Source organism: Theropithecus gelada, chromosome 1 (genome assembly GCF_003255815.1).
Source record: "Theropithecus gelada isolate Dixy chromosome 1, Tgel_1.0, whole genome shotgun sequence".
Classification (NCBI taxonomy): Eukaryota; Metazoa; Chordata; class Mammalia; order Primates; family Cercopithecidae; genus Theropithecus; species Theropithecus gelada.
Genome location: NC_037668.1, coordinates 202,170,831 through 202,196,927, shown reverse-complemented (window position 1 = coordinate 202,196,927; position 26,097 = coordinate 202,170,831). Strand labels below are relative to the sequence as shown.

The following is a 26,097-nucleotide window of genomic DNA, read 5'->3' as shown; positions in this document are numbered from 1 at the left end:
CCCACTAGTTGTATGATCCCCTTTTACCCAGTCTCAATCTCACGTTATCTTAACTACCTGAGCACCAAATCTATGGTCACAGAATTAAGCTGCTTACAGTGGCATCTGGATTTCAAATCTTTCAGATCTTTCACCAAGGGAGGAAGAGAAAGGAACTACTATACTCACTGAATATTGCAGGATCCAAGTGATATAATATGTTCAGTCAGTTTCTAACAGTGAGGGCAGCTGAGTCAATAAATTATTGTCACCTAAATCCAAGGGAAAGTAGTCAACAGAGTTTATGAAAATGGGGCACTTTGTATTTCCCTGAGTTTTGCATGTCAGGCTGTATTACAGTTATCCTTTATTAGTAAGCATCTTCCCAATTCATCAAGAGCTCACCTGGTGTAAGAAGCATGGTGAAAGCACAAGTCTATCTTAAGGAATAATGTTTCATATAGAAAATACTTGGGAGTCAAGAAGGACTCACATGAGGCTGTTATATAGATATAAATTTAATATAATATGTGTGATTGTGATTACAGATACATATTTGGTGCTTTATTTATCCAGAAGCATGAGTCACATAGTACATAAAGTATTCAATACAAAATTCTAAAGATAAACACAATTGTTCTTGAATTTAAAATGTATGGGATAAATGCTTACAAATGGATTTATAAACCTTTCACTTCTACTTCATTCTCCTGGCTGTGTCTTCTGAAGATGAGTTGCTAGTTGCAACATTAAGAAGATAGCTCCTTCAAATCCTGACACTATATGACACAGAAAGAACTTTTGGCAAATATTTATTCAGATTACTTGTCTCCAGTGGCAAATTTCTCAGCATTTCTCTTTGTTTTGTCTATGCCTTAGCTTGTACGTTTTTCTAGAAAGGAAGTTAAATGCTTTTAATGTATGAATTATTACATAATTGAAGTTAGACCCAAATATGTTAAATATTTCCTCTTGCAAAGGGAGAAGAGGAACGGAGAAATAGGGGCAAGGTGGGGAGGAAAAAATACCTCAGGTGAGAGAACAAGTAACTTGCAAGAGGCTTATTAAACTGTATATAAATGTTGAAGAGGCTGATTTGTAGTTTCTCTACTAGAAAAATAATAAGATTTATTATTAAACCGTGAGTTGAGAATAATAATCCCAATGTTTGTTGTTGTCGTTGTTGTTGTTGCCTATTACTCTCTGCTGTAAGTTTCCATTCAAAGCCAGGAGTGTTTTCTCAATTGGAAGAGTTGATCTTTTTAGATTCGGGATGGGTAAGTGATGCTGGGAAAGCCTTTCTTTAAATATTAATTGCTCTTGTTTGCCTTAGAATCTATTTGGTGAAAAGTGTGTTTAACATAACAGTAGCTGCTAAATTGTTAACTAAAGAGCCTTGTGCAAAGCAAGTGTTCAATACATCCTTGTCTAATAGAATGAAGAGACTATAAACCAGAGAGGTTTAATAGTAATTGAGCCAGGATAAACCAAGATGCACCAAACTTTATGTCCAAAACCTACATAGAGTTGCCTAGTCCTTGGGTTTGGATGCTTGGATGTTGGAAATTGCATTTTCCATTCTCTGCTTTCTGGCACATGCAGCCAAATATGGACAGGAGACCCTCAATATTTATTCACTTTTCTGGTCAAGGCTTTCTAGGATGTTAAAATCAAATTTTACATCTAGCTGCATTGCAAGTCAGGAAGTACTTTCCTGCAAATACGGAAGATGACAAAAGCCAGTTTCAACCAAGTTGAGCTGCTCTTAAATATTTCCTAACAAAGGGATTAATTTCATAGGTCTGGGCACTTACTTTTTAACCACTTCCCTTCTCCCTTTCTTCCTTTTCTTCTCATGACCATTCCCTCCTAAACTTGCTAAATTCCCAGGAAAAAGGGGAAATGACCTGCTAGGGGGAACAGTTTCAATAATGAAATCATTTCTCTGAAATATAACTGGCTTTTTCAATGATTCTCAAATTTGTTATTGGATAGGCAGTTTGGTAAACCTAGAAGGGAATGCTTATGAGTTTATTTATTTGTTAATGGCCCAGTTTTTATTGAAATGTTTGCATGTCTGTTACTCTTTAGAAAATAATTAACAGCTCCATCCTATTCAAATGGCTTGTGTACAGAGCACACATCAACCAAATAAAATCCATGGCTTTGTAAAGGATAAAAATAAAAATAATTTCTTTCACCAAGTTCTCCTTGGCACTGAATTCTACTTAAAGCATAATTCATACAGTAGGGAATTGGAGTACATGGGGTATGGAGAGTAGGGCACAAAATGTTTCCATACATTTGACTTTATTGATTTGAAAGCAAAGTCACTGAAATGCCTCAGTTAGTTCTGCATTTTAAAAGGTGTATACCTGGAAGAAACAAAAAAAAAATGTGTACGTGTGTGTGTGTGTGTGTGTGTGTGTGTGTGTGGCGGGGAAGATGGAAGGTTATTCACATGCGTGAAGGCTATTCACACTGCTTTAACAAATAAACATGGAACATACCTCCTAATTAACTGTAGAGTTAATAGTCTGTCTCTTTGTCCTGATGTAATTTGGATCTTAATCTAACCCCAACTCTAAACTATATCAAACCCAGGCAGAAAAACTGAAGTTACAGGCAATTACCTGGGCTAATCTTAGTTTTTTTCTCAACAATGATAACCATATTCTCCTATTTCCATTGACCACAATTTGGTTCCACCACCTTTCTACATCCTCAATGCACTCCCAACTGTAGTTACATTTTCACAGGGGAGGAAAACTCCAGCACAACAGTGTTCTTGCATCAAGCTTCATGCTTTCCCAGATATTTATTTACTCAAGGGAACGTGGAGAGGAAGAGAAGGAGGGAGATGGAGTGATAAGTAGATGTTACACATGTTTTTCCTGGAAAGATCACTCCACTTTTTCTAATTTCCCAGAATTTAAAAAATGTATTTTATCTCTATTACCATGGAAATTACTAGTAACAGGATTTTTTTTTTCTCTCTTTTCTAGGTTTCCAAAAACTTTCAAAAGTGTTCAAAGAAATTTTCTAGAACAATTTTAATATGTTGGATTTCTCATTTGGGGCTGGAATGTTTGTATTCTTTTTAATTTTATTATTTCATATATTAGAAGAGTTTCTAATATGTGTATGAATACAATTTTAAATGTAAGATTATATAGATGTAGATACAGATAGATAGATACATGTAGATATATAGATATAATGTCACAGTATCACTATAAGGCATTCCTTCTTCCATTCCTTTTATATCTCCACAGAACTGCTCTCATGGTGCCCTTTCCTGCCCTCTACCTCCCACATTCAGCTTATTAAAAGGTAAAAGCCCTTCTTATTTTCCACTGAAAAGTCTACCCACTTTCATAGGGTGTCCAGTCAATTTGTGAGTACGGTCCATTGGAGTCTTCATAACATCAGCCCTCGAGGTGAGATCTGTAATAGCTAGTTAATTATCTGGGAATTTTCAAACATTTGGATATTTCAAATAATGTGAATAAAATACTTGAATTTTAAATAATTGTTTCTTCAAATGTTTTCGCATTAATGAAAAAATAATGCACCAAGATTTTGGATTTCTAGCTGTATGAGAGAGTAAAGGGTTGGTACTTTATTAACTTGGGGGCAATGTAGACAGATGTTGAAGCTGGTACTGGAAGTGCACTCTGGAAATTTTTGTCTGAGTTTCTCATCAATCCTACAGAATTGCATGCAATGAGAACGTCATGATTGCAGTGTTGATCTGGCCTAGCTCTGGACTGCTTGATGAAGGAGTTTCCCTGAAGCGAGCAATACTGGCAAATATGAATGAATTCATACCACTAGCAATTGCTGGCAGAACACCCAGCCACTCTACCCATTTTCAGAATGTGAAATGGCAAGTATTCAGCAGGGCAAATTATCCTTGAAGTCACAAAAATAGGGAAAATCCAACAAGCACAGTCAGTGTTTACCTGAAGAATACAGTCTCATAGTTGCTTCACTTTCAACATTCTTAGGAAATAACCAAATAAATGAGCTACAAATATGGGAAACTAGGAGTGTGTGAATGAAAAAGAGCAACAGAAGGAGGAAATACAAGACTAGACAATGTAGTCTTCTACTTAACATTTCAGAATTTTATTAATCCTTTAAAAATCACCCTCTTTCTTTTGAGTTAATATCCTCATCTCGACTACCATCATACATGGTTTAGTTTGATTCTGTTACTAAATTCTGTGAATCATTATTTAAGCAAATCTACTAAATATTAGAAAAAATTCTAGCAAGACTTATAATCATGAAATACAGAATTAAAAGTTTAAACCTACCAAAACTCCTATGGCCTATCATTTAGCTGTGAATGAGGCATGTCAGGAGTATAAATCTGCACTTTTGACTTTAAGTAAAATTTACTAATGCAGGAAGCAAAACAGTGAGGGAATACTGGGGTTGCTAAAAGATTACTTTTTTTTTTTTTTTTTGCAAAATGCAGTGTACCTTAAAAGTGTCTCACTTAGAAGGCCTCTACCTGTAGTCACATTTATTTTTCTAAAGACAATTTTGTGTTTTGAAGATAAATGTCATTAGTCTATGATAATAGCATGATAGCCATTTTAGACTTGACCATATTTTCTCTTGTTAGTGTATAGCCGTCTTGATATTTAGGTGGGAGACTGCTCCAATGGAGCAACAGTTTCATTTTATATGATTGGATTTAGAAATTTATGAATTTTAAACACATAAGAATTTTAAATAATTTGAAAATGGAAACATTTGACCTATAGTCTAGGAGCATAAATACATTTATAAAATACTTCATTGTTCACCTTAGGTCATTGATTTAAAACAGAATTTGGTAACTATGGGCAGGCGGAGGGGGCCAGTGAGGAAGGTATAAAAGAGAAATCTATATGAATTGTGCTCAGATTGATTTTGTATAAACACAGTATATTCATGGTTGTATCTCTTATTAATAATACCCAGCTAACATGAAGGTGGTGCCAGGGAAGGATCAATATTTTAAATAACGTATTTGCTTAAAATACCATAGAGTGGCTGCTTCATAAAAATCTTATAATCTTTTATTAACCAAGTTCAGAAATAATTAGAGGGGTGATCTCCCTGGATCAGAACTGAAACAAGTGAGATCAATTAAGCTCCTTTGAAATAGGTCTGTCCACACTTATATTCTGTTTTAGACCAATTTAGGTGGAAATCTATTACCTAAACCCACATTCACTGATATCATATTCTTGTCTTATATTTCTTTGCCTTAGGCAGGATTTGTCTGTGATTCTGACTGGATCTGACTACAAACTGAAGATATCTTAATTAATAACAGGGCAGGAAGAATTGAGTAGGGAAACAAGGCCTTTGGACGGTAGATAAGTATCCAAATCTATGTGGGCAAAAAGAGTAAGCAACATCCCCTGGGATTTTTCCATGTGGGTATCATTAAGCAAAGCTGCTGTGGGAAGATATGCAGATTAATGGGAAATGCAGGGTTATTATGGAGGAAATAACTCACAGGATGATTTAATAGCCTGGCTAGATTACTACTTGATTAACTCCTGATAAAACTCAGAGCGCACAAAGCGAGGCAGAGAATCCTTTTCCATCAGGGCATGGATTCTTTTCTGGGCCATGTCAAAGCTGCTCAGGGAAGGTTCCACCAGGTTCTTCATTGTGATGTCCTTAGTGAAGTGGTCAATATTCACCTGTGGGCCAGGAAACAGGGTCACTACATAAGCCTAGGTTATAGAATTTGACGAGGCATGAAGAAGGAGGTAGAATTTCTTGTCAATAAAACATAAGAGGGGAGGAAAGTCATTAAAAAGTGAGACATGTCACTTCTCACTTTATAGGCAATGGGTTAAGACAGCTGATGTTCCAAAAGATGCATCCAACCGGTATTAGACACCCACCAGGTGTCAGACCTCCCATAGAAGCTAACACACACATTACTTATTTAATCCTTGACAACAATCCTGAGAATGATTCTTCTCTTTTATAGAAAAAAATACGTGTATGCAGAAGGTTAAGAGGCTTCCCCAAGATCACAGAACTGATATGTGTATTTGAATCTAGAGAATCAGAATTTGAATCCAGGTATCCTGGTGCCTTTTTTTTTTCTTTTCTTTTCTTTTTTTTTCAGATAGAGTCTAGCTCTGTCACTCAGGCTGGAGTGCAGTGGTGCCATCTTGGCTAACTGCAACCCCTGCCTTCTGGGTTCAACTGATTTTCCTGCCAGAGCCTCCCGAGTAGCTGGGATTACAGGCATGTGCCACCACACTGGGTTAATTTTTGTATTTTTGGTAGAGACGGGGTTTGCCATGTTGGCCAGGCTGGTCTCGAACTTCTGACCTCAGGTGATCTGCCTGCCTCGGCCTCCCAGAGTGCTGGGATTACAGGTGTGAGCCACCGCATCCGGCCCTGGTGCCTAATTTTAAAATTCTAACACAATATTGGGTTTCACATCTAGTGGAGGAATTGAACAGAGAGAAGTAAATTCTCACTGGGGATCCAGGACCTTTTTCATGGCTCCAGAAGAACAAGAAAACTTGTTCTTTCCAAAAACAAACCAGGAAACAGTCATTCTGACAGAATAATAATGAAAACAGCTAAGAGCAATTAACATTTATTGAGTGCTCGGTCTGTGCCAGGCACTTTGCAAGGATGAACTCATTTAATCTTATAACTCTATGAGGTATAATAGATGCTGTCATCTACGTTTTACAGTTGAGGAAACAGATGCACAGAAATGTTACATGATTTACTCAAGGTTCATCAATGGTAGAGAGAAGATTCAGAAACCCAGTGATGTGGCTCTAGTAGACTCCAGCACTGGGATGCGCTGTGGCTTACATGTCCTGAGTGCAGGGCCTGTACATTGCAACCATACTAGGGTCTATGTGAATGGTTCCCCTGGAGTTGTGCAAGGTACAGCCTGTTTGAACTTGGCTAACTATGAGTTTAAAGGAATCTTTATACTCCAAGTTGTAAGATTTAATGATTCTTAAGGATTTTGAGTGTAAAAGAGACAGAAATAGAATCCAAATCAGCCTATGGTTGTGAATTGAAATGTTGATAAAGGTTTTGGGTCTCTCCTGGGCTGTTAGAGGTTCTTGGTACTGAATAGAGTTCTTTGGGCTCAGAGAATTATGAAGCAGCTATTAGTTAGAGTTGGAGACAAAATGTATGATTCCCTGAGGAGCCAGGTCAGAACAGACAGCAGGAATGAACTGTGCTTCAAAGTCCAGGATGAAGGGCGTTGAGCTACAGTAAGATTTTTCCAGAGGTGAAAGGGGTCAGTGTACTTTATGTAGGCCTGGTGGAAGACCAGACTGTCAGAATTGGGATCAGCGTCAGAGCCGATGAAGTCCAATGTCTGCCTTTAAATGTGAAGACCTCAAAGAGCTCAGATTACATGCCCACAAACAGCTAGTGCGAATTAGAGGTGAGACTGTAACATAGATTTCTCTGTTCTCAGTCTATTTTCTTCCCACCACACTGAAAGCAATGCTTCTTCCTTCTCTTATATTAAATATATATCTGTATTGAGCTGAGTAAACAGGCTTATTCCAAATGATTGAGATTCTAAAAATTATAAAAGTAGCTCCTAATCTTATTTTTTAAAGGAGTGATGCATTTTAAAACCTCTAGGACATAGTATCCACCGGCAAATAGCAGCTATTTCTCTTATTATTTTTATGTGCTTAAACCTTCTTTAATGAGTCATTCTGATACATATTTATCTGTTTAGTTATCCAGAAAAAATATTATTTCATTAATTTGAAATATAGTCAAATGATAATTTGCAATGTATAAATTATCTACTTATTGACCTCTACATGGCCATTTCTCTTGTTTAAATTTAGTTCCAATTCTTACCATTGTATCTCTCAGTCAGTGTCTTGTATTAAAGAGTTGAGGTGAGTATTCAGAGAAACAAAACTCAGATTACTATTTGCCTGGGTAATTAATCTAGGTCTTATATAGGTCAATTTCACCAAAATTAAATAGTAAATATTTACGTCAAAATACAAAATTCGGAGAATTTTTTAAGTAATAAAGGCTATGATTTAACATACTTCAGGTGCACATACATATATACAAGATGTTTACAGTTAGAAGAACTGAGGATTAGAGAGCTATAGCTAGAGACTTGCCCAAAGTCCCACATCTAAGAATGTCTGAAGTTGGATATTTTCATGCTTTCATCTCAAAAATATTTCTTGAATGCTTTTCATGTGCTAGGAGTAGGATTCACATTCTCTCTAATGCCCAGCTCAGGATCATTATTCTACATAATCCTGGGATGCCTGTATTTGGGGTCTAATGTATCCTATTGTACCCTTGCATAAGCATAGATCATTAGAAGGAAGGGCGAGGCTATTTTAATTATAGTCTTGCCACTAGTCACCACAATTTATTTGTAACTTAGCGAGCCATGGTATTATTTATTTTAAAATTGTATTTTAGATTAATGTCTCATATTTTCATAATAACCAATAATGTTTTCCCAGAGCTCAGAGTAACTAACAGTTATCTGAGTGGGGTTTCTACCATTTGTAGGTATTTCGGCAAATCCTAGAATTCTGTGAAGAGGAAGTCAAGTGATAGGAAGGTAAGTTGGAGAATCCTTTGAAATGGGGAAATGCATGTCCAATTTAATATTAAATTAATCTTCTTGTCAGTATATACAGAGAAATAACATGCTGACAGAAGAAAGGATGGCCCAGCACAAATGATAACAGAAGTAGGGTAGAGCTAACATATGTGCTTAGGGTGGAGGTTGAGGAGAAGAAGGGGTGATCTGGAGAGAATTTCAAGATCAATATCCACATCAAAGCTAAATCTAGCTTCTTTCTAGGACCTTTTCATTTTCGTGGCTTTGACCCACAGTACTCTACATTCGCATACTCCTAACCTCCAACCCTGTGTCACGGAGGAGGCACATCTACTAGTACCAAGGTACATAATTTGTCCATCCACTCAAACACATTTAGGGTAACTCATAACTAAAGAAATACATATCTAATGGTGGAACTCCAGGAATCTACAGCGTCTGCGGTAGAAAAGGGATATTTGGGAGTTTTTTTCTCTCAAACATCTTAAGTAGATTGCTGCCTACTCACAAGGCTTGCCCAGATCACCTCTGTGCTTGACTCCAAACCTTGATGAAACATTCAATTTCCTGACTGGATTAAAAGAAACAAGTGAAATTAGAGCAACCTGACCAAACTCTGATGAACAGGGCTTGCTGTGGCCATCCTGAATTCCACAATAGGCTTTCAATGTGGTTTTATACATAACAAAGAAAAAAGCAGATCAACTTCCCCAAAGTTTCTTTGAAATCAACAAAAATCTGGGCTTTAGTAGTCTGTCAGTGGTATATTGGCTTTCAACATCTCTAGCACTGCTTTCTTGTTATATTTTGATTTTCATGAGTAAATGTACCATTGTCCCAACTACAGTGTAAATGGCAAAGTCCAAGTGGGAAAATAAAGGATAAAGAAGAGTAGAGAGGGCAAAAAAGAGAGGTGTTTAAAGGAAAGAATAGGAATGGGAAAAGAAAGAGGAACAAAGAAAAGTTGTAGAAATACTCATTAGGCATTAATGAGTTCAGACACTGAGATACTGGTTGATATAGTTTGGCTGTGTCCCCACCCAAATCTCACCTTAAATCGTAATAATTCCCACATGTCAAGGGCAGGACCAGGTTGCAATAATTGAATCATGGGGGTAGTTTCCCTTACACTGTTCTCGTGATAGTGAGTGAGTTCTCACGAGAGCTGATGGTTTTATAAGGGGCTTTCCCCTTCACTCCACTCTTATCCTCTCTCCTGCCACCCTGTTAAATGGTGCCTTCTATCTTGATTGTAAGCTTCCTGAGACCTCCCCAGCCATGCAGAACTGTGAGTCAATTAAACCTCTTTCCTTTATAACTTACCAAGTCTTAGGTATTTCTTCATAGCAGTGTGAGAAAGGAATAATACACTGGATGAATATCACGGAATGCTTGGGACCAGAAATGTTTCAGATCTTGAATTTTTTTGAGATTTTGAAATATTTGCATATACATAATGAGATAAGATATCTTAATATGAGACCCAAGTCTAAACACAAAGTTCATTTATGTGTCATATATACCTATAAATATAACGTGAAGGTAATTTTATGTGATATTTTTAATAATTTTGTGCATGAAAAAAGTTTTGGCTGTATTTTGACTAAGACCTATCACATGAGGTCAGTGGAATTTTCCACTTGTGACATCATGGTGCTGAAAAAGTTTCAAACTTTGAGGCATTTTGGATTTTGAATTTTCAGATCAGAGATGTTCAACCTGTATAAATTTTTATACCCACTATTTAATTTAATCCTGACAACATCTCCATAAAGTAGTCTCCATTATTCTTATTTTCACAAAGGAAGAAATGAGACTCAACAACTCATGCAAGATTTCACATTGGTATGATCCCCACTGGAGGTTACATGCTAGTGAGGTGAGACCCATAAAACTAGAAAGCGGTCTGAACAGGATTCATGTTCATATATACTTGACCATATTGCTCTGCCTTTGTACTCAGTGGGTGCTTAATAAGGTGGCTGACTCACAAATAGGACTAGCCTTTGGCTCCCAACGGGAGGTCTGTGTCTCAGATGTAAATCCTTCCTGAGAGCTAATGAGCTGCCTTTAACTGACCCACCTACCCACAGACCAACCTCTTTAGGAGCCTCCGTTTGAATGAATTCTTCATATATTTGCTTTGCCTTCTCAGCCATCTTGGCAGGGGACTTGATCTTCTTGTAATCCTCACAGGCAATCCAGAACTCAAGGTTTTCCTCACTGAATTCAGACTTCAGGAAACTTTTGAAACTGGCAAGTCCATCTAGAAAGAAAAAAAAAGTCAGTTGGAGAAATGTATTAATTTACTTAACAAATGGCATACCCTTCTATATAGCCTAGTCTTACTTAACGTTGTTCTGTCATTTACGTTAAGAATCTTACAAATGTTAACTCATTTAATTTTCCTTAAAAACCTAAGAGGCAGGTGCTGTCAATATCCCATTCCCTAAATGAGGTCAGAAAGATCAAATGACTTTCCCATAAATAACCAGCTGCTAAGTGGCAGAGCCAGAATTCAAACCCAGGGAAGTCTGACTCAAGAGTTCGTGCATTTATCCATTATTCTAAGCTACTTCTCAAGAGGTGCATAATTCAGCTTCTTGGAAAAGAAACTGTCCAGTAATGACTGCCTGCTTTCTACTGCACTTGTACTGGGAGAAAAATACAAGGCCAACACAAATGTTATATCCGCGAGAGAAAGGGAAAGGGCTTACCAATACTATTCTATGAACAAAGTTTTAGCTCATTCATGTCTAGCTTCCTTTACTCCTTCATTCGAATGCAGAAGGAATGAGACAGAGATGGAAGATAGATAGCAGAGAATACAGAGCTCAAGCCCTGCTCATCATGCAGAGCCATATGGAACTCTAAAACTAGATAGAGAGATTTACCACATTGTCTTTCCAAACAGTCAAATGCAATGTCTATTTAAGTGACAAATGTTTACCTATTTACGTATCAAGGAACACTATTAACACTAATGCCATTCTGGATACTTAACAAACTACCAAGGAGAAAATAATACATTTAAAACTTGGCTGGTCTATATAAGTAATGTTAATGTTAAGTATCACTATGAACTACTTACAATTCTTTATTTTCTCTTTGTACAGATGATTTTTGTTTAACTATTATGTTCCAAGCACTATGATAAGTCACCATGATAAGTAAAATAGACATGGTTCCTGTCCTAATGGAGATTATAGATTCTGGAAAAAGTAGAAAGAAAATGAAGAAACAGAAGAAACATTTACACAATGAAAGGAAAACTGTATGAAAGGTAGCAACAGAGTCACAGGAGAGTCCTGACTTTATTTTAGGCTAAGAGAAAGCAAGGAAGTACCATTCAATTTGAGACCCAAAGGATGAGTGGGAAAGGGCCAGATGAAGTTACCCCATGTAGTGTACTTACCATGTCCATCAATTATACATCAGGTTTTTTTTAACATGTTGAACTTAATATGATTATAGCTATTATGATTCTGTTTCTGGTGTACAATTGCTCATGTAGGATAAACTTTAGTTTATAATTTTAAAACTATATCTATATATAATATATAGATATAGTCCATATAGATATAGTCTATTATATATAGATATAGTTTTTAGTTGTAAACTAAAACTATAAGACTAAAATTATAAAATTATAAAACTATGTATATGTAAGGATTCTTGGGCCTGATCCAATATTTCCTTCTCCTTAATGCTGAATATATATATGTATTATTCAGGATATATTACACACACACACATAAATATATATATATATATATACACACACCAAAATTCTAAACAATGTATAGGGAGAGAATTCATGTTCATTTAATATCTAAGAAAAGTAAAGATTTCAAATGAGAGAAAATACTCTAATTTTCCAGAGGCTGTGTCAAAATCACAGACCTACCCTCAGTAACACGTTTCGAATGTCGCTTTGCCCCCCCCGGGCAGAAGGCAGGATTATTGTCACCAGTACTTTAAAGTCTAGTTTTCTCTAATTTGCCCCCACCTGGAGACACTTCTGCAATACATTAGTTGTGCTTAGGGATCATATTTACATTCTGAATTCATTTCCTTTGGCCTAATTTCCATTTATTCTTTTTCCCTATTCTTTTCATAGGCTCTAAATTTGTATTTATTAGTCATTGCCAATACATTGATTTCACACAAGCATAAAATGTATGCAATGATAAAAACAAAGACACTATATATAGTTTTCCATTTTCAATTTACCTCCTGTATAATTTTACTGTTCTCATACTCTTCGCAGTACCCTGAAACCATACCCAATTTTAAAGAAAAGAAATGGCTAGGATGATCATTAACTTGTATTAGGGTCACCATCAATTTCAGGATCCAAACAAGATACTCTGCAATTTGATCTCTTCTTCCTGTACTTACCTTAAATACATTTTCAATCGATTAACAACACAGATATATCTAGGAGCAATGGCAGGTCTAAAAAACAATTTTCAACACTTGTGAAAAGAAGGGAAAAGAAAAAAAAAGAGAAAAACCACAATTTTTTTCTAGAAACTTGGCCTTAAGAATTACTTTAAAACCATTTGATAACCTGTTAACTGGATAAAATCAGGTGTATTTTCTCTCTCTTCTAATATTTCCTACTGTATTTCCAGCACTATTTGTCTCAACTTAGTGACATGAGAGTTAATGTAAGTGCTAAAAGAAAAATATAAGACATGTTTCTCTCTCTGTCATGGTAAAATGTCCATTGTTTCTTAAACAAAAGGTGTCAGATAGTCTCTGTTAAAATGAAAACATTCTCAGGCACGTTTTAGCTTCCAGGAAATGAAGTCTTACGAACTCCCACACAATAAGGTCTAAGACGGTGGAGGCAAAAATAATTCCACAGACTAACTCTGTGACAAATTTATTCTCATTAGCCCCATATCCCCACAACCTCTCTCTGAATCACCCATTCTGCATCTTTGGAAAGCGTAGAGACAAAATCTCAGTCCTCCCAAACATTCTTATTTGTGACCCGGGGATGTATGTCGGGATTCCGCAGAAATGTTCACATTTACTGTCTTTCCAGGGAATAAGCTTGCAAAATAACTTTTCTGTGCAGCAAGTCCATTTCCTGGATACTAATTTCATAACTTTCGTTAAATTCCACAATATTCCTTTAACCTTTTTGTTCATGTATGACTCATAAAATAGCTTTACATTGCATTGATCTGTAAGATGTGTAAAGCTATTCCTTCTCTAAATCTGTGCCCCTGGCTTTTGGGCACTCTCTAGAGGGTCCCTCTAAAGCCACCCCTGAGACACCTTCTCCTCTTTAGCCTCTGGTTGTCTGTCAGTTCCTTCCTCAGCCATTCTCTGTGTTTAGTTCCTATCACCCCTGCGGACATCCTATTGGGTCAAAGTCAAACACAATCCAGGCCAAATGTCTCTATTCTGCAAAGAACACCCATTTCTTCTTTGCCCTACCACCATTCCTCTACCCACTCCAGTAAAGCCTCAGCACACCTCCCCGACAGATCACCACATTCTTCCCTGCTAGGCTTGCACGAAACCTCTCAACCCACCTCTCCAGGCATCCACTATCTAGAAAGCCAGTGAAACCCACATGATTATCTGGTCTTAGGGAAACGCTCCGGGTTGTAATCTACATTACAATTCCAGAGTTTGCCCTAATGAATGGTGTCACTTTTGACATCCATGTAAACTAGCAGCCAGCCCTACCTAAGAACAAGATGAAAATACCTATAAAATCCCTTTGAAAATTAAAGGAGCATTAGACAAATCCAAGTCAGTTTGCTATAAAGGAAAAAAAAATTAAAAACTAGATTAATGCAAATCTCTTCAACCAGGGGGGATAAAAATGAAGTCATTGATAGTTGATAAGCACCATTTCTAACTTATTGGTTCAAAATTATATTATTGCAATAACTTGAGCAACTCATCAAATCTCTCTGAGACTCTGTTGCATCATCTGTGAAATAGAGATACTAATGCAACCTATCTGATGGGGTTGTGCTAAGAAATAAATGATTCATATAAAGTTCTTACATGGTACCCGACATAATTATCATTATGTAGCTCAACACATGTTGGCGTTCATTATCGTTATTCATTACAAATTTAAAATTAATATTTTCATTAATTAAAAGCCCAACTCCAATGTTGCCTCATCTGTGAGGTAGTCTTTACCTACTACCATTGACTTGCTCTTGAGGATTTTTATCATTATGAGAGAAGCAGTCACTTTCTGTTCTTTTGTTGGGATTGTTTGCTTCTATATCTTTTCCATGAGGCTGTTCATTCTTCGAGTTCAAGGTTTGAGTTTCACCTGTTTGCTCCTCTTTTGCATCCCACCTCCCAGTCTAAATCTGCACACCTAACATTTAATAGAGGTTCCCACAGAAATAAGACACATTCAGGGAAGCATTTCCTTCCAAGTGACAGAGTCAAACAGCACTAACTTCAAAAAAAGTAATTTATGGATTTTGCTGTTATTATAGCATTTTATTTCATGGGCAAGTTGCCTAATCCCCCTTAATCTCAATTTCATTTTCTGAAAACTAGGGATTGTGATGGCACTCAAATCCTAAAATTATTGCAATCATTAAATTAACTAACATATGCAAAGTGCTTAGAACAGTGTTTGGCACATGATGAATAATAAGTGTTAGCTATTGCTTTTATTATTATAATAATTATTTTCAAGGAAATTATGGTTGCCCATGAAGAAGATAATGACAAAAATGAGGCAGAAATGAGAAGGAAGAAAACCAAAGAGAAAGAAGCAAAAGGGTAGTGCAAAGATAGAAACAAAAAGATGTGTCTGGATCCAGGCTCCTTCAATCCCCATGGACAAATAAATCGCAAGGGTGTCTCAGGGAGAGCTCTGACCTTCTGGAACTCCTTGGGAAGGGAGATTCACATAAAAACTTTGCTGCTTTTGGCTTGTTTCATTCTTCTCTGCTCTTAAAAATGGTTATGTGGGGAACTATTAAATGTCACTGTCTTATTTAAACTCCCATGTGCAATCTATTTTTGTGTTTGAAGAACAACACACTGTTTATACACCCCACGTGCCTACAAAATGAAAACAGATGGTGCCACCTAAAGAATTGAAGGCAAAACATGTAGGAAGTTGATGTACTTTCAGAACATACTCACATATACTGGATGACTAAAATTTACTTTAAAAATGAAGGAAGGTGAGAAGAATCTTGTTAGAAGAGATTGAGTAGCAACTTAACTGTCTTATAATTTTTAGAAGCTTGGTACCAATTAACTTCATTTTCACTCAGTAAAAATTAAGAAAGATGTGAAAATAAGGAATTCTTGGTGAACTATTTAACATACCAACTGTGAAAGTCAATATCGTACATTAACATCACAATGCCAAATTTCCCTTATAAATTGACAAAGATGCTACTACTCCTTAAGGTTAAATGGTTTAAATTTATCAAATCAAACATGCAAAAACAGATTGTGAAGTGGTTTGTCTTTATTTGTTTTTATAGCAACAGGGTCTCTCTCTGTGGCCCAGGCTGGAGTGCAGTGGTATGATCCTGGGCTCAAGCAATCTTCCTGTCTCACACCTGGCTAATTTTCTTTTCTTTTCATTTCTTTTCTTTTCTTCTATTCTTTTCTTTTCCTTTCTTTTCTTTTTGAGATGGGGTCTTTTTATGTTGCCCAAACTGGTCTCAAACTCCTGGCTTCAAGCAATCCTCCTGCTGCAGCCTTCCAAAGTGCTAGGATTACAGGTATGAGCCACTGCACTTGGCCCCAATTGTGAAGTTTTAGATACATACATGTCCCAAATGTATCTTTCTTCATTACCTGTTTTGCATCAGCCACAGCTAATGTTGGGTAATTTCTGATTATAGACTACTAGTTTTTGTGGATTCAAATAAGAACTTCCCATAAGAACTGATTTGTCGGTTTGGCTTACAGTTATTCATGGTATTCTATAGCTGGTGTCTGGGAAAATAGGTCAAATATTGTCTCTTCAGGTCAGTGATGTTGGAGTAGAATTATCTGGGCATGCCTGGCATTCCACTGGTTCTTCTCTAGGAACAGCTAGACAGAGAGAAGCAAAGGGCAAAGACGGCGTGGCAAGAAAGACACAGAAAAAGACAAGTCATTGGAAGAAGCAGAGACAGATAAAGAAGAGAGCAATAGAGTGACGATAAGAGTAGAGAACTAGAGAGGGGAGAGACTGTTTAACTTACTGATGGCTTCGCCTCCCAGAGGGCATGGCTTGCCTTTGTTTCTGTGAGATCTCCATACCATAACACTTTTTAGTTGGGCTACTTTGAATGGATTAGTGTCCCTTTCAAGGAAAGCATTGATTAGAATACTTATAAATGCTTTCCTATTTGTTGCTTTAGGGAAATTAATTGCCCAGGTCTTAAAAATATTAATTACTTAAGAAAATAATTATGTGGAACTTATATATAAACACACAGGCAAACACACACAAGAATACATATACATACTACATACACATATATACACATATATAATTTTAAAATGCATATAGAAATTAAATGAAATATTGTTACATATATATACACACACACACACACACACATACATGTGTATACACACACACATACCTGAACACACATAGGTGTATGTATATTTTCCCCTCTGAGAAGTAGAAAATATTACTGTGAGGCTCTCGGGCCTCAATCTCACACCATGGTAACCATCTGTTTGCAAGCTGAAAATCTTCAGTCCTTCAACAAACACTAACTGCCTCTAGCTTAACTCTCTTTAACTCTATCTAACCCTAGCTGTCTTATTCCAGTAGCTCTCTGTCTCCTAAAAGCCTGAAATATATAGACATGTGGCCCTAAGGATTTAGTGTGACTGAAAAGGATTGTATACGGGCACATCAATATTTATTATTCTCCTTAATGGTTTTGAAAACATGAAAATAGTTCTGCTAACTCTCAGGTTTATTGACAATAGCAATAAATATCTGTGCTCAGAGTACTAGTATTCATAATTTATCAATAGGTCAACTGTCAATCTGCTATTGGCCAAGAAACCACTGGGACAAGATAATAAGTCCATTAATAAACATAAATATTATTCTACTAGTTGACCTTGTGGGATTTCTAGGTCCAAGAAGCAAAATGAATTAGTTCATTCACTTATTCACTACATAAATATTCACCAAACCTCTTACATGTGTCAGGGCAGGGTACTTTGTTTAGCATAAGAAAAAAAGAGAGAGAATCAGAAATGAATAAGCTAGAGAAAGTTCCAAATTAGAGACTATGGTGTTCTGTCTCCAAAAATAAAAGATTAATTGTATTGCAGGTAAGCAGAAAAGCTTATGACACCAAAAGCAAGACACAAGGAATGTTCATATACAATTCAACATATATTCTTTGTCATCTATTCTGTGCCCATTAATCATAATGGTCTTGTGAAAAATATTTTGTAAATCCTTATTTTTGCAAAGCATGTAACAAAGTTCTATATTCCATTCTTGTTATAAAGATGGAGAAATATAGGTGGGGTATTTTAAATTGACTCATACTTTTAGAGTGAATTATTCAACAAATATTTGTTTTCCCTATACTATATACTTCCTGTTGTGAAACTATCTACATGAAAAAGACTAACTCTTGCCCGTTGGTGAGTTTATAACCTATCGTAGAAGGGAGCCAACTATGAACAGAACACAAGGCAACAAGTATTAAGTGGCATAAAAGATGTGCGGACAAATGACTTTGGAAGTTCAGAGGGTGGATAAATTGTTCTGGATGGTCAAGGAACACTAGGCATTTCTTATTTGAATTATCTATTATAGGAGAGGGAGAATTTGAAGAGAGAGAGATATGAGTAAAAGATATTCCAGTCAAGGGGACTATATGGAGAAATCCTGTATGGAGCAAAGAACTGTTCAATTTGCCTACAAACCAGCCATATAGTCGTGGTGATCTTGAACATCAGAAATTTGAACTTGGTACTGTAAGTCATGGGAATCAGTAAGGACTTTGGATTGGGGAAAGGCACCTAGTTCTTATTGATGCACTGGTATTAGCTTGGAAAAGAGTCTGCACTGATCATCACCTTTGTCATTTCTTGAATGAAGATGTAAGAAGCATGGTGCCAGAAGAGGAAACTGAGGCTGGGGGAGATAACAACCCATGTCAGGTCACAAGAGCAGTTGACTGTATAATAGTTTGAACTAGGATGACTTGAACTCATGACTTGTTAGCGATCTTTACGCTGCTATATCTGATCTTTATTAATTTATTATGAAGCTAAGTCAGAAAACGTAGTTTCTCTGTTTTACTGATGAGAATGTTGAGGAGGTCAAGCCATGTGTTCCGGCTCACGCAAGTAAGCAGGACAGATGGGAACACAATTGCAATCATGAGTCTTCAGAACACCTTATGTTCACATTCCCCCATAGTGCCACAGACCCTCCTTTTCTTGTGAACTGGATAATCACATACCCGCAGCCCCCTTCCCTTATTGATACCACCTTCAAAAATTGAAGAAGTGTCAAAATTGGGGAAGAAGAACACAGGTAACACAAAAGTGTTTTTGTTTCTGTCCCAAACTTGACCTTTATTTAAAAAAAAAAAAAGGAAACTTACAGTTGTTCTGCAGGAGTTTGTCCAGGGAATCACGCCACTGCAGGGCCTCGTCCAGCGAGGGTCTACATCAATTATAAGGAGAGAAAAGGGGTATGGCATAAGTAGGCATTGAAGCACATGTACCAGCAATAACTACTTCCTGTTTCTCTCAGATGGAAATGACATGACTGCTGGTCTATCCTCAGGATAAGGAAGTTTGAGTTATTTTCTCTCTAACAATTGGGTTTGATGAGCTGGGTTTGCTTTCATACATCTTTATTGCATATCTTCATCTTCTTTGAATATTTTGGTTAGGTCTTTCCCTTTTTAAAAGTAGAGTTTGTTTGACATTAAGTTGTGTCTTGATATTCTTTTTTTAAATATTCTCTCTTTTTTTTTGTTTTCTTTCTATTTTGATTCATTCCTATTTTCTCCTTCTGGTTTTCTTGAATTGATATTCTTATATATCCCATGAAAGTTGTTACAATTGTGGTCTTTTTTCCAAATATAACTTCATGAAATCTAGTTGTCCCATTACAGAGATTGAACTCCTGTTTTCTGCCTCACCAATACTGCATGTTAACCAACTAACTGAATCATCAGGGGGCATTGGGGTTCCACATCCCCATCCCAAAGCCGTCTAATTAAGGCTAGTAGAAGATATGAGTGTATAATACTTTCCTTACGTTGGGATTGTGATCATAGCAAATTTATATGTTAAAAAACGTAGGTGCATTTTTCCTACCCACTTAGAACAGGATCAGACTTTTTAAAAAAGATTTACTCTGTCTAATTAAAAAAAAAAAAAAGAGTGGTTAATATATCCTGAATTGGAATGTTACACACAAATGTTCGAGATGCTGACTCAAAAGGAGAAGGTTATAGCCAACATATAATTTCTCCTTAGGCTGTTTCTATTTTAACATTTATGTATGCAGAAACCCTGCAGCTATTTCATCTCAACCACCAATTTTTCTCTCACAGCAGGATGTGTCAAGTGGAGCGGGTATTGTCTGGGAAAAATGGCTGACTGCACACTCTTCGGCTCACCCGGCTCGAACTCTTGCATTATGATGTGAATTCTTCGTTGTCAAAGCAAAACAGACTGACAAAGCATTTACTAGAATAGTAAGGCCAATTCAGGTGTTTTTCCTAAACTGGAATTTCCTTAGCTCTTAATTTGTTTATCAACTGGCCAGGCAATCAAAAAAAATTCCTGCTTCTAGTTTTTATACAATGATATTTCGGGGCGGGTTAGTTATTCAGATTAGTAGCTTTGGTTGATATGACAGTTGCTTGTTCTACTTTTCATTTTGCTGTCCCAGATGCAGAATCAGCCTCACTTTATTTATGTAAGGAATCCAAGAAGGCAGTAGGTTTGGGCTAAAGTATTATGAATAATCCCTTTACTTCTCTATTCCTCACTGCAGAACATGCATAGGTTTTGAGTCCTGATTATATGATTTTTCATAAAATTTTATGTGTTCACTCTTTGCAAGTTAAACTTGCCAAATTGAGGGTAACAAACCTGGTGAAATAATCTTGGGTGGTTTCTGTTTTCCTGGCTAGAAACAAAGGCATCATAGATGGAAAATATACTAATGCCTCAGAAATTTATTTCTGACACATGAGCTACCCATCCCTCTTCCCATTTCCTCTGGCTAGTATAAAGGATCACACGAAGAAAAAAAATGGCAGGAACAGGGTGATTATAAGTATGTCTCTAGAGCATTCTGGTTCATTTTATTTCTAACCAGAAAAGGACCTGTCTACTAGAGGTCAATAACTCATCTTGGCTCTTTTATATTACTGCAGGTGGAGAACTGTTTTATGTGCATATTATTTCATACCTACATGTTTAGCACAAGGTCTTACACATCTTATATTCTTCACTATAGTAGGTTCAATGTTTTGCACATAATAGACACCCACCAAGTCCCTATTCATTGTTCACAGAAGCGGCAGGATATTAAATTATTAGACGAAAGAAAGTAGCTCAGAGCAAGAGGAAGGCTGGTTTACTCACAGGATCTCCTGATTTTATAAATATTCTCATTAAATGAAATCACTTTCCTGCCCCACTTTTCCTCTGGTTAGTATAGAGGAGCAAAGGAAGAAGAAATGACATGAGCAGGTGCACCAAACTTAAGCATGTCATCCAATCTGATTTGTCCCAAATGGTCTTGTTGGAACCAGGCTAATGGTCAATAACAGCAGCACATCACAGCCAAGATTAAATTCCTGAAAAGGAAATGTGCAGAGCCTGCTTAGGGGTGAAATTGGTTCAAATTGATTTAAGGGCACAGTCAAGTAGGACACATCCCCCACAGCATGAAGCCCAGTGTTTTGATTACCAGCCTAGGAGTTAACAGAGGTTCATCCTGTCCTTATTCTCAGAATTTGCGAGTCCTCATTAGGTCTGACTTCATTGGAAACAAGATAGATGCAGATCTAAATGGCCAATAAATGTCCTGGTTTGCAAGGTCATAGCTGACCACAGAGGATGGGTATGGAGTTTCTGTGTGTGGGAGTGTGGGGGAGAGAGAGGAAGCTATTTCAAATGAAACTCAAAATAAACATTTATAGAGATGATTAACCACATGTTTTATAATGCCTAGTGTAAATGCCACCTGGCCCAGGAAGTGGCCATCTCTGCTGGAAGCACTGTCTCTCTTTTTGCTCTACTCTTACTGCTTTTACTCACTGAATCTCTCACATGGCAATGATGCACTCACTGCGAAAGGGTATAGGTTGTCATGCACAGAGAACTTTTCCACCCTATCTCATGGTGTATCAATCCACCTTGCAATAAATGTGTGTCAGACTAATAAGTAAATGAATGACGGTTTTGTTCTGAGTTAGCCTGGTTTATGAAAGCCACAAATAACCCCAAACTCAGATTTTAATGACCAGTCCCATGAACCATTATTACTGCTATTGGCAATGCTGGCACTTACTAGCTATAACCTCAAGTGCCTGTGGTGGGTTTTTTGTTTGGTTTTGGTTTTTGTTTTGTTTTGATTTTTAATCTGTGCAGTGCCTGGCACATACTTAAATGTCTTAAAAATGTTCTTACACATTGATGCTCTTAACAAGGAAAAGAAAATTCAAGTTATTTACTGTGAATTAGATGTCCCCTCTCCCTTCCTGCCTGACAGTGCAGGCTGCTCATGACCAGGCTCAAGTTTATGAGCATTTATTGAGCCCTTACCTGATACCCAGTGGTGACCTGGCCACCATGGTTGGGCATACAGACTTAAGAACAAGTAAAACATGTCACTTTTTGACATCCATATGCAGACCTAAAATTGTGCATAGATCCTTAGTCTTCACAACCAGGCTCACTCTAACCAGGTGAGCGTATGCAGGACAACTTTCTGTAACTGTTTGCCACTAGCACAGGCTAGGTACTGTTTATGTGTGGAGGTCATTCTTTAGTATAAAATGATCACTACAACAATAAACCAGAAAAAGGGGTTAAAAATTGCTGACATAGGCAGGGGAAAGGGAGACATTTATAATATAAAATAAACTACATGAATATCTATATCAGCTCCTAACATTTTACAATTGATGATATTGTAAGCCATGATAACAGTTATCACAAACTAAACCTATGTGGTTGATTAATGTTGTCTATTGTTTCTTGGGAGGACCTACAGCAGAGCCTTAAAGAATGCTCACATCCAGAGGGTGAGCAACAGTGGGAGCACTTAGAGAAAGAGAAGGCAGGAGGGGAATGCAGGACTAGAAGTCAAGGAAGAGAGTTTTAAGAGTAGGTCAACTGGGCCGGGCGCGGTGGCTCACGCCTGTAATCCCAGCACTTTGTGAGGCTGAGGCAGGTGGATCACCTGAGGTTGGGAGTTCGAGACCAGCCTGACCAACATGGAGAAACTCGTCTCTGGTAAAAAGTACAAAATTAGCCGGGTGTGGTGGCGCATGTCTGTAATCCCAGCTACTTGGAAGGCTGAGGCAGGAGAATCGCTTGAACCCAGGAGGCAGAGGTTGCAGTGAGCCGAGATCGCGCCATTGCACTCCAGCCTGGGTGAAACAGTGAACTCCGTCTCAAAAAAAAAAAAAAAAAAAAAAGAGTAGGTCAACTGGTGAGCCATCAAATGCTGCAGACAAGTCACAGATGGGGCCTTAGTTCGGGTGAGGTAGTAAGGTCAAAGCTGGATAATAAGGAGATACAGAAAAGACTGAAAGCCATGAGTACAGACTTCTCTTTCTACAGTTAGCCAATAAAAGTAAGAGAAAGGTAGAGAAGCAGAAAGAGAGAAAGGCGGGGAGAGAATTTTTCAGCATGGGACGTGGGTACCTGTTTGCTCCTAGGGAAAAAGGGTCCACAGAGCAAAAGGGCAACTAAAACTGCAAAAAGGGGAACAGAGCTGTCTTTAGGGGCTAGGAATATAAGCATTTATTTCTGTTTTTCTCAATGGTCCATTTTTTTTAAAAAAATGAGAACTCAAAACTACATGTTAAAAAATAGAAAATGCTTTTTAAAAAACAGATTATACTGATGTCAGTAACCCAAAGAATATGAGAGGGGTTAAAAATACTTCCAATCAAGAGAAGAATTATTTTCCCCTCTGAAAGAAGAACGTGAGTTAAAAATACAGAGAGATTTTAAAGTGAGAGAAGAGACGGAGAGATGGCGCTGATGCGGAACACAGTATTTCCCGTCAGATAAATGGCATAGAAAGTTGCCAAACATGAGGAGGTGGGATGGGGTTTATGGATTCAGAAAAGAGTGGGAAACTTTTTTACTGGTCACTGTTGAAAATGCAATGGACACAGAATTATTCTCTAGGGAGATGAAGGAATTTTTCCAAAACAATTTAGGCTTCTGGAGGAAGAAAGAGGATGGAAGACAAGAGAAGTAAATAATCCAATAAATGGTCAGCCCCAGGGTTTCTTCCAAAACAGCTTCTCTCTGAATCCCTTTTAACCCCAACAGTTTAAGGGTCTACGTGAATGTTAAAGTAGAGATTTAAAGCAGGAAATGTAGTAATCTATTTTTTTAAAGTTAATTCCAACAGATCAATAAATTGTCACATTGTTTACTTCAAAATAGATGTTTTGATCTGTTGCTGCTATGAAATGTGGTTCTTATTCTCCACTACCGCTCGGTGCCTGCTGCTCCACACTGAATTACCTTCTCCTTTTCAAATGCAGAAAACTCAATTATGCCTCACTTCCTGTTTAGAATCACTTTGAAGTAATAAAAAAAATGGAAAAAGATTTAAAAAAGAAAAAGAATAACTCATCTCTTTATCTCCCAATCAATCCAGCTACATTAAGTTGAGGTCATTTGGACAAAGGATAGGCTGGCCAATTTACACAAATATTCCATTTAAAAAGAGAAATGGAGGTTAAAGAGACTAATATATTTTTACCACACTTCTGTGATATCCTCAAAGCTCTAAGATAGCAGAGTGAAGGAATTTGAATGCCTTGGCCTTTTCTTCTTCCCGTTTTCCTTTCTTGATTTTCCTGGGTATCTCTGCTTTAATGGGAAGATGGAGTGTATCTGTCTAGGTAGCGACAGCCTCTGCAGCTAGCAGGGATGATAACGAACAATGGGAATGCTGGGAGTCATGTTCCTGAGTGAAAACAGGGCCAACGCACACCGTAAGACCTGGATTCACTGCCATAACATCATGACTCTTTAGAAGTAATAGCTCCCTAGGATGCCTGAATTGACAGGAGGAATATGTAGGGAGAGGAGAATGGGGATGAGGGAGGACTGCAGAAATCCAATCAAGAATATGAATTTATGAATTGGGAAAAATACCTGGTGTACATTAAATAGAAATAGCTAGTCAAGTGTTCATTCTTCACTTAAGTAACAGACTTTGTTCCTCTGTTAGACCTTGAGGGGCACCATCTTGGAGAAGAAATGATAAGGCTGAAATTGTCTGCCTTGTCCTTATATCTTCCTGAGGGAAATGTTCTCACATCCTCCTGCTGAGGAAGCAGCTTTAGATGGTTCATCAGCAGGTAAGCATCCAGGGCTCATAATTAACTGGATCAGGAGTGGTTACCAAGGCAGTAAATGAGCAGGTATTTTTACCACACTGCAGTAGTGGCTGGTATCATTTTATAAGTATGGTCTGTCTGTTTTATAAGTATGTCTGTCTCTCAAAAATAAGGCAGAGTCTTATCTTTTATTTTTTAAGTATTCTGCCTGTATTCAATAAGATGCTCCAGACATGAGATAGTTAAGAAAAAAAAAAGAGCTTATTTGCAAACCAATGCTCTGAGGGCTCTTATGATCCTTAATGAGTAATTGAAGGGGGTAATTCTACAGATGAGGAATGGTGCTAAACACTTGAAAAATAGCCATCCTCTGGAGGAAATTAGTGGAATCCATATTCATGACTCACTTATGGGTCTTGGCTGGTTTCTCCGGCTTCTCATTGTAGGGAATGACAATGTCACCAACTGAGTCTGGCTTCTGGAGGAGAATTCCCAACTTGATCTTAATCTCCTTGGCCCTGAAAGAAGAGACACAAGGGGAAATGAGGACACCACATGGGCATACAGATTTTAAAAAAAGATTTCTTCCTGTGTCAGAGAAACAAAAATGAACAAAATCCCATTTCACTTGTGTTTTTCTTGTGGCAGAAAGAATACTAATGCAGAAATGAGAATACGTAAGTTCTAATAAATAGCATTTACCAAGCTCTTAGTATGTCCTTCATTAATTTGCACTACATTTTAATCCTCATTATTGCTTTATATGTGTTCTCTCATTTTATATCTGCAGATACTATAGTATTATTTCCATTTTGCAGATGAGGTCACCGAATGAAAGGAGTTTAAATAACTTAAGATAACCAGCCAGTATTTGGTGGAGACAGATGTGAGCCCAAGCTGTCTGATGCTAGAGTTCCCAGGTAGAACTCCTCATGC

The 26,097-nt window shown here is 37.3% G+C and overlaps 1 protein-coding gene across 4 annotated transcripts in view; it reads right to left on the bottom strand.

The window, feature by feature from the left end:
- Positions 1 to 476: 476 nt before the first annotated feature.
- RGS5 (regulator of G protein signaling 5) overlaps positions 477 to 26,097 on the bottom strand; it is a 174,546-nt gene continuing 148,925 nt past the window's right edge. For 2 of the 4 annotated variants that reach the window (XM_025369754.1, XM_025369748.1), the window contains 4 exons: positions 25,569 to 25,679; positions 19,204 to 19,265; positions 10,702 to 10,868; positions 477 to 5,690 (listed from right to left, as the gene is read on the bottom strand). In XM_025369754.1, the coding sequence (XP_025225539.1) occupies positions 5,529 to 5,690; positions 10,702 to 10,761 (222 nt within the window). In that variant the 5' untranslated portion in view covers positions 10,762 to 10,868; positions 19,204 to 19,265; positions 25,569 to 25,679 and the 3' untranslated portion in view covers positions 477 to 5,528. Of the gene's footprint in view, positions 5,691 to 10,689; positions 10,869 to 14,154; positions 14,161 to 19,203; positions 19,266 to 25,568; positions 25,680 to 26,097 lie in introns of those variants that run through there. The other 2 variants (XM_025369741.1, XM_025369759.1) reach the window with 2 other exon arrangements.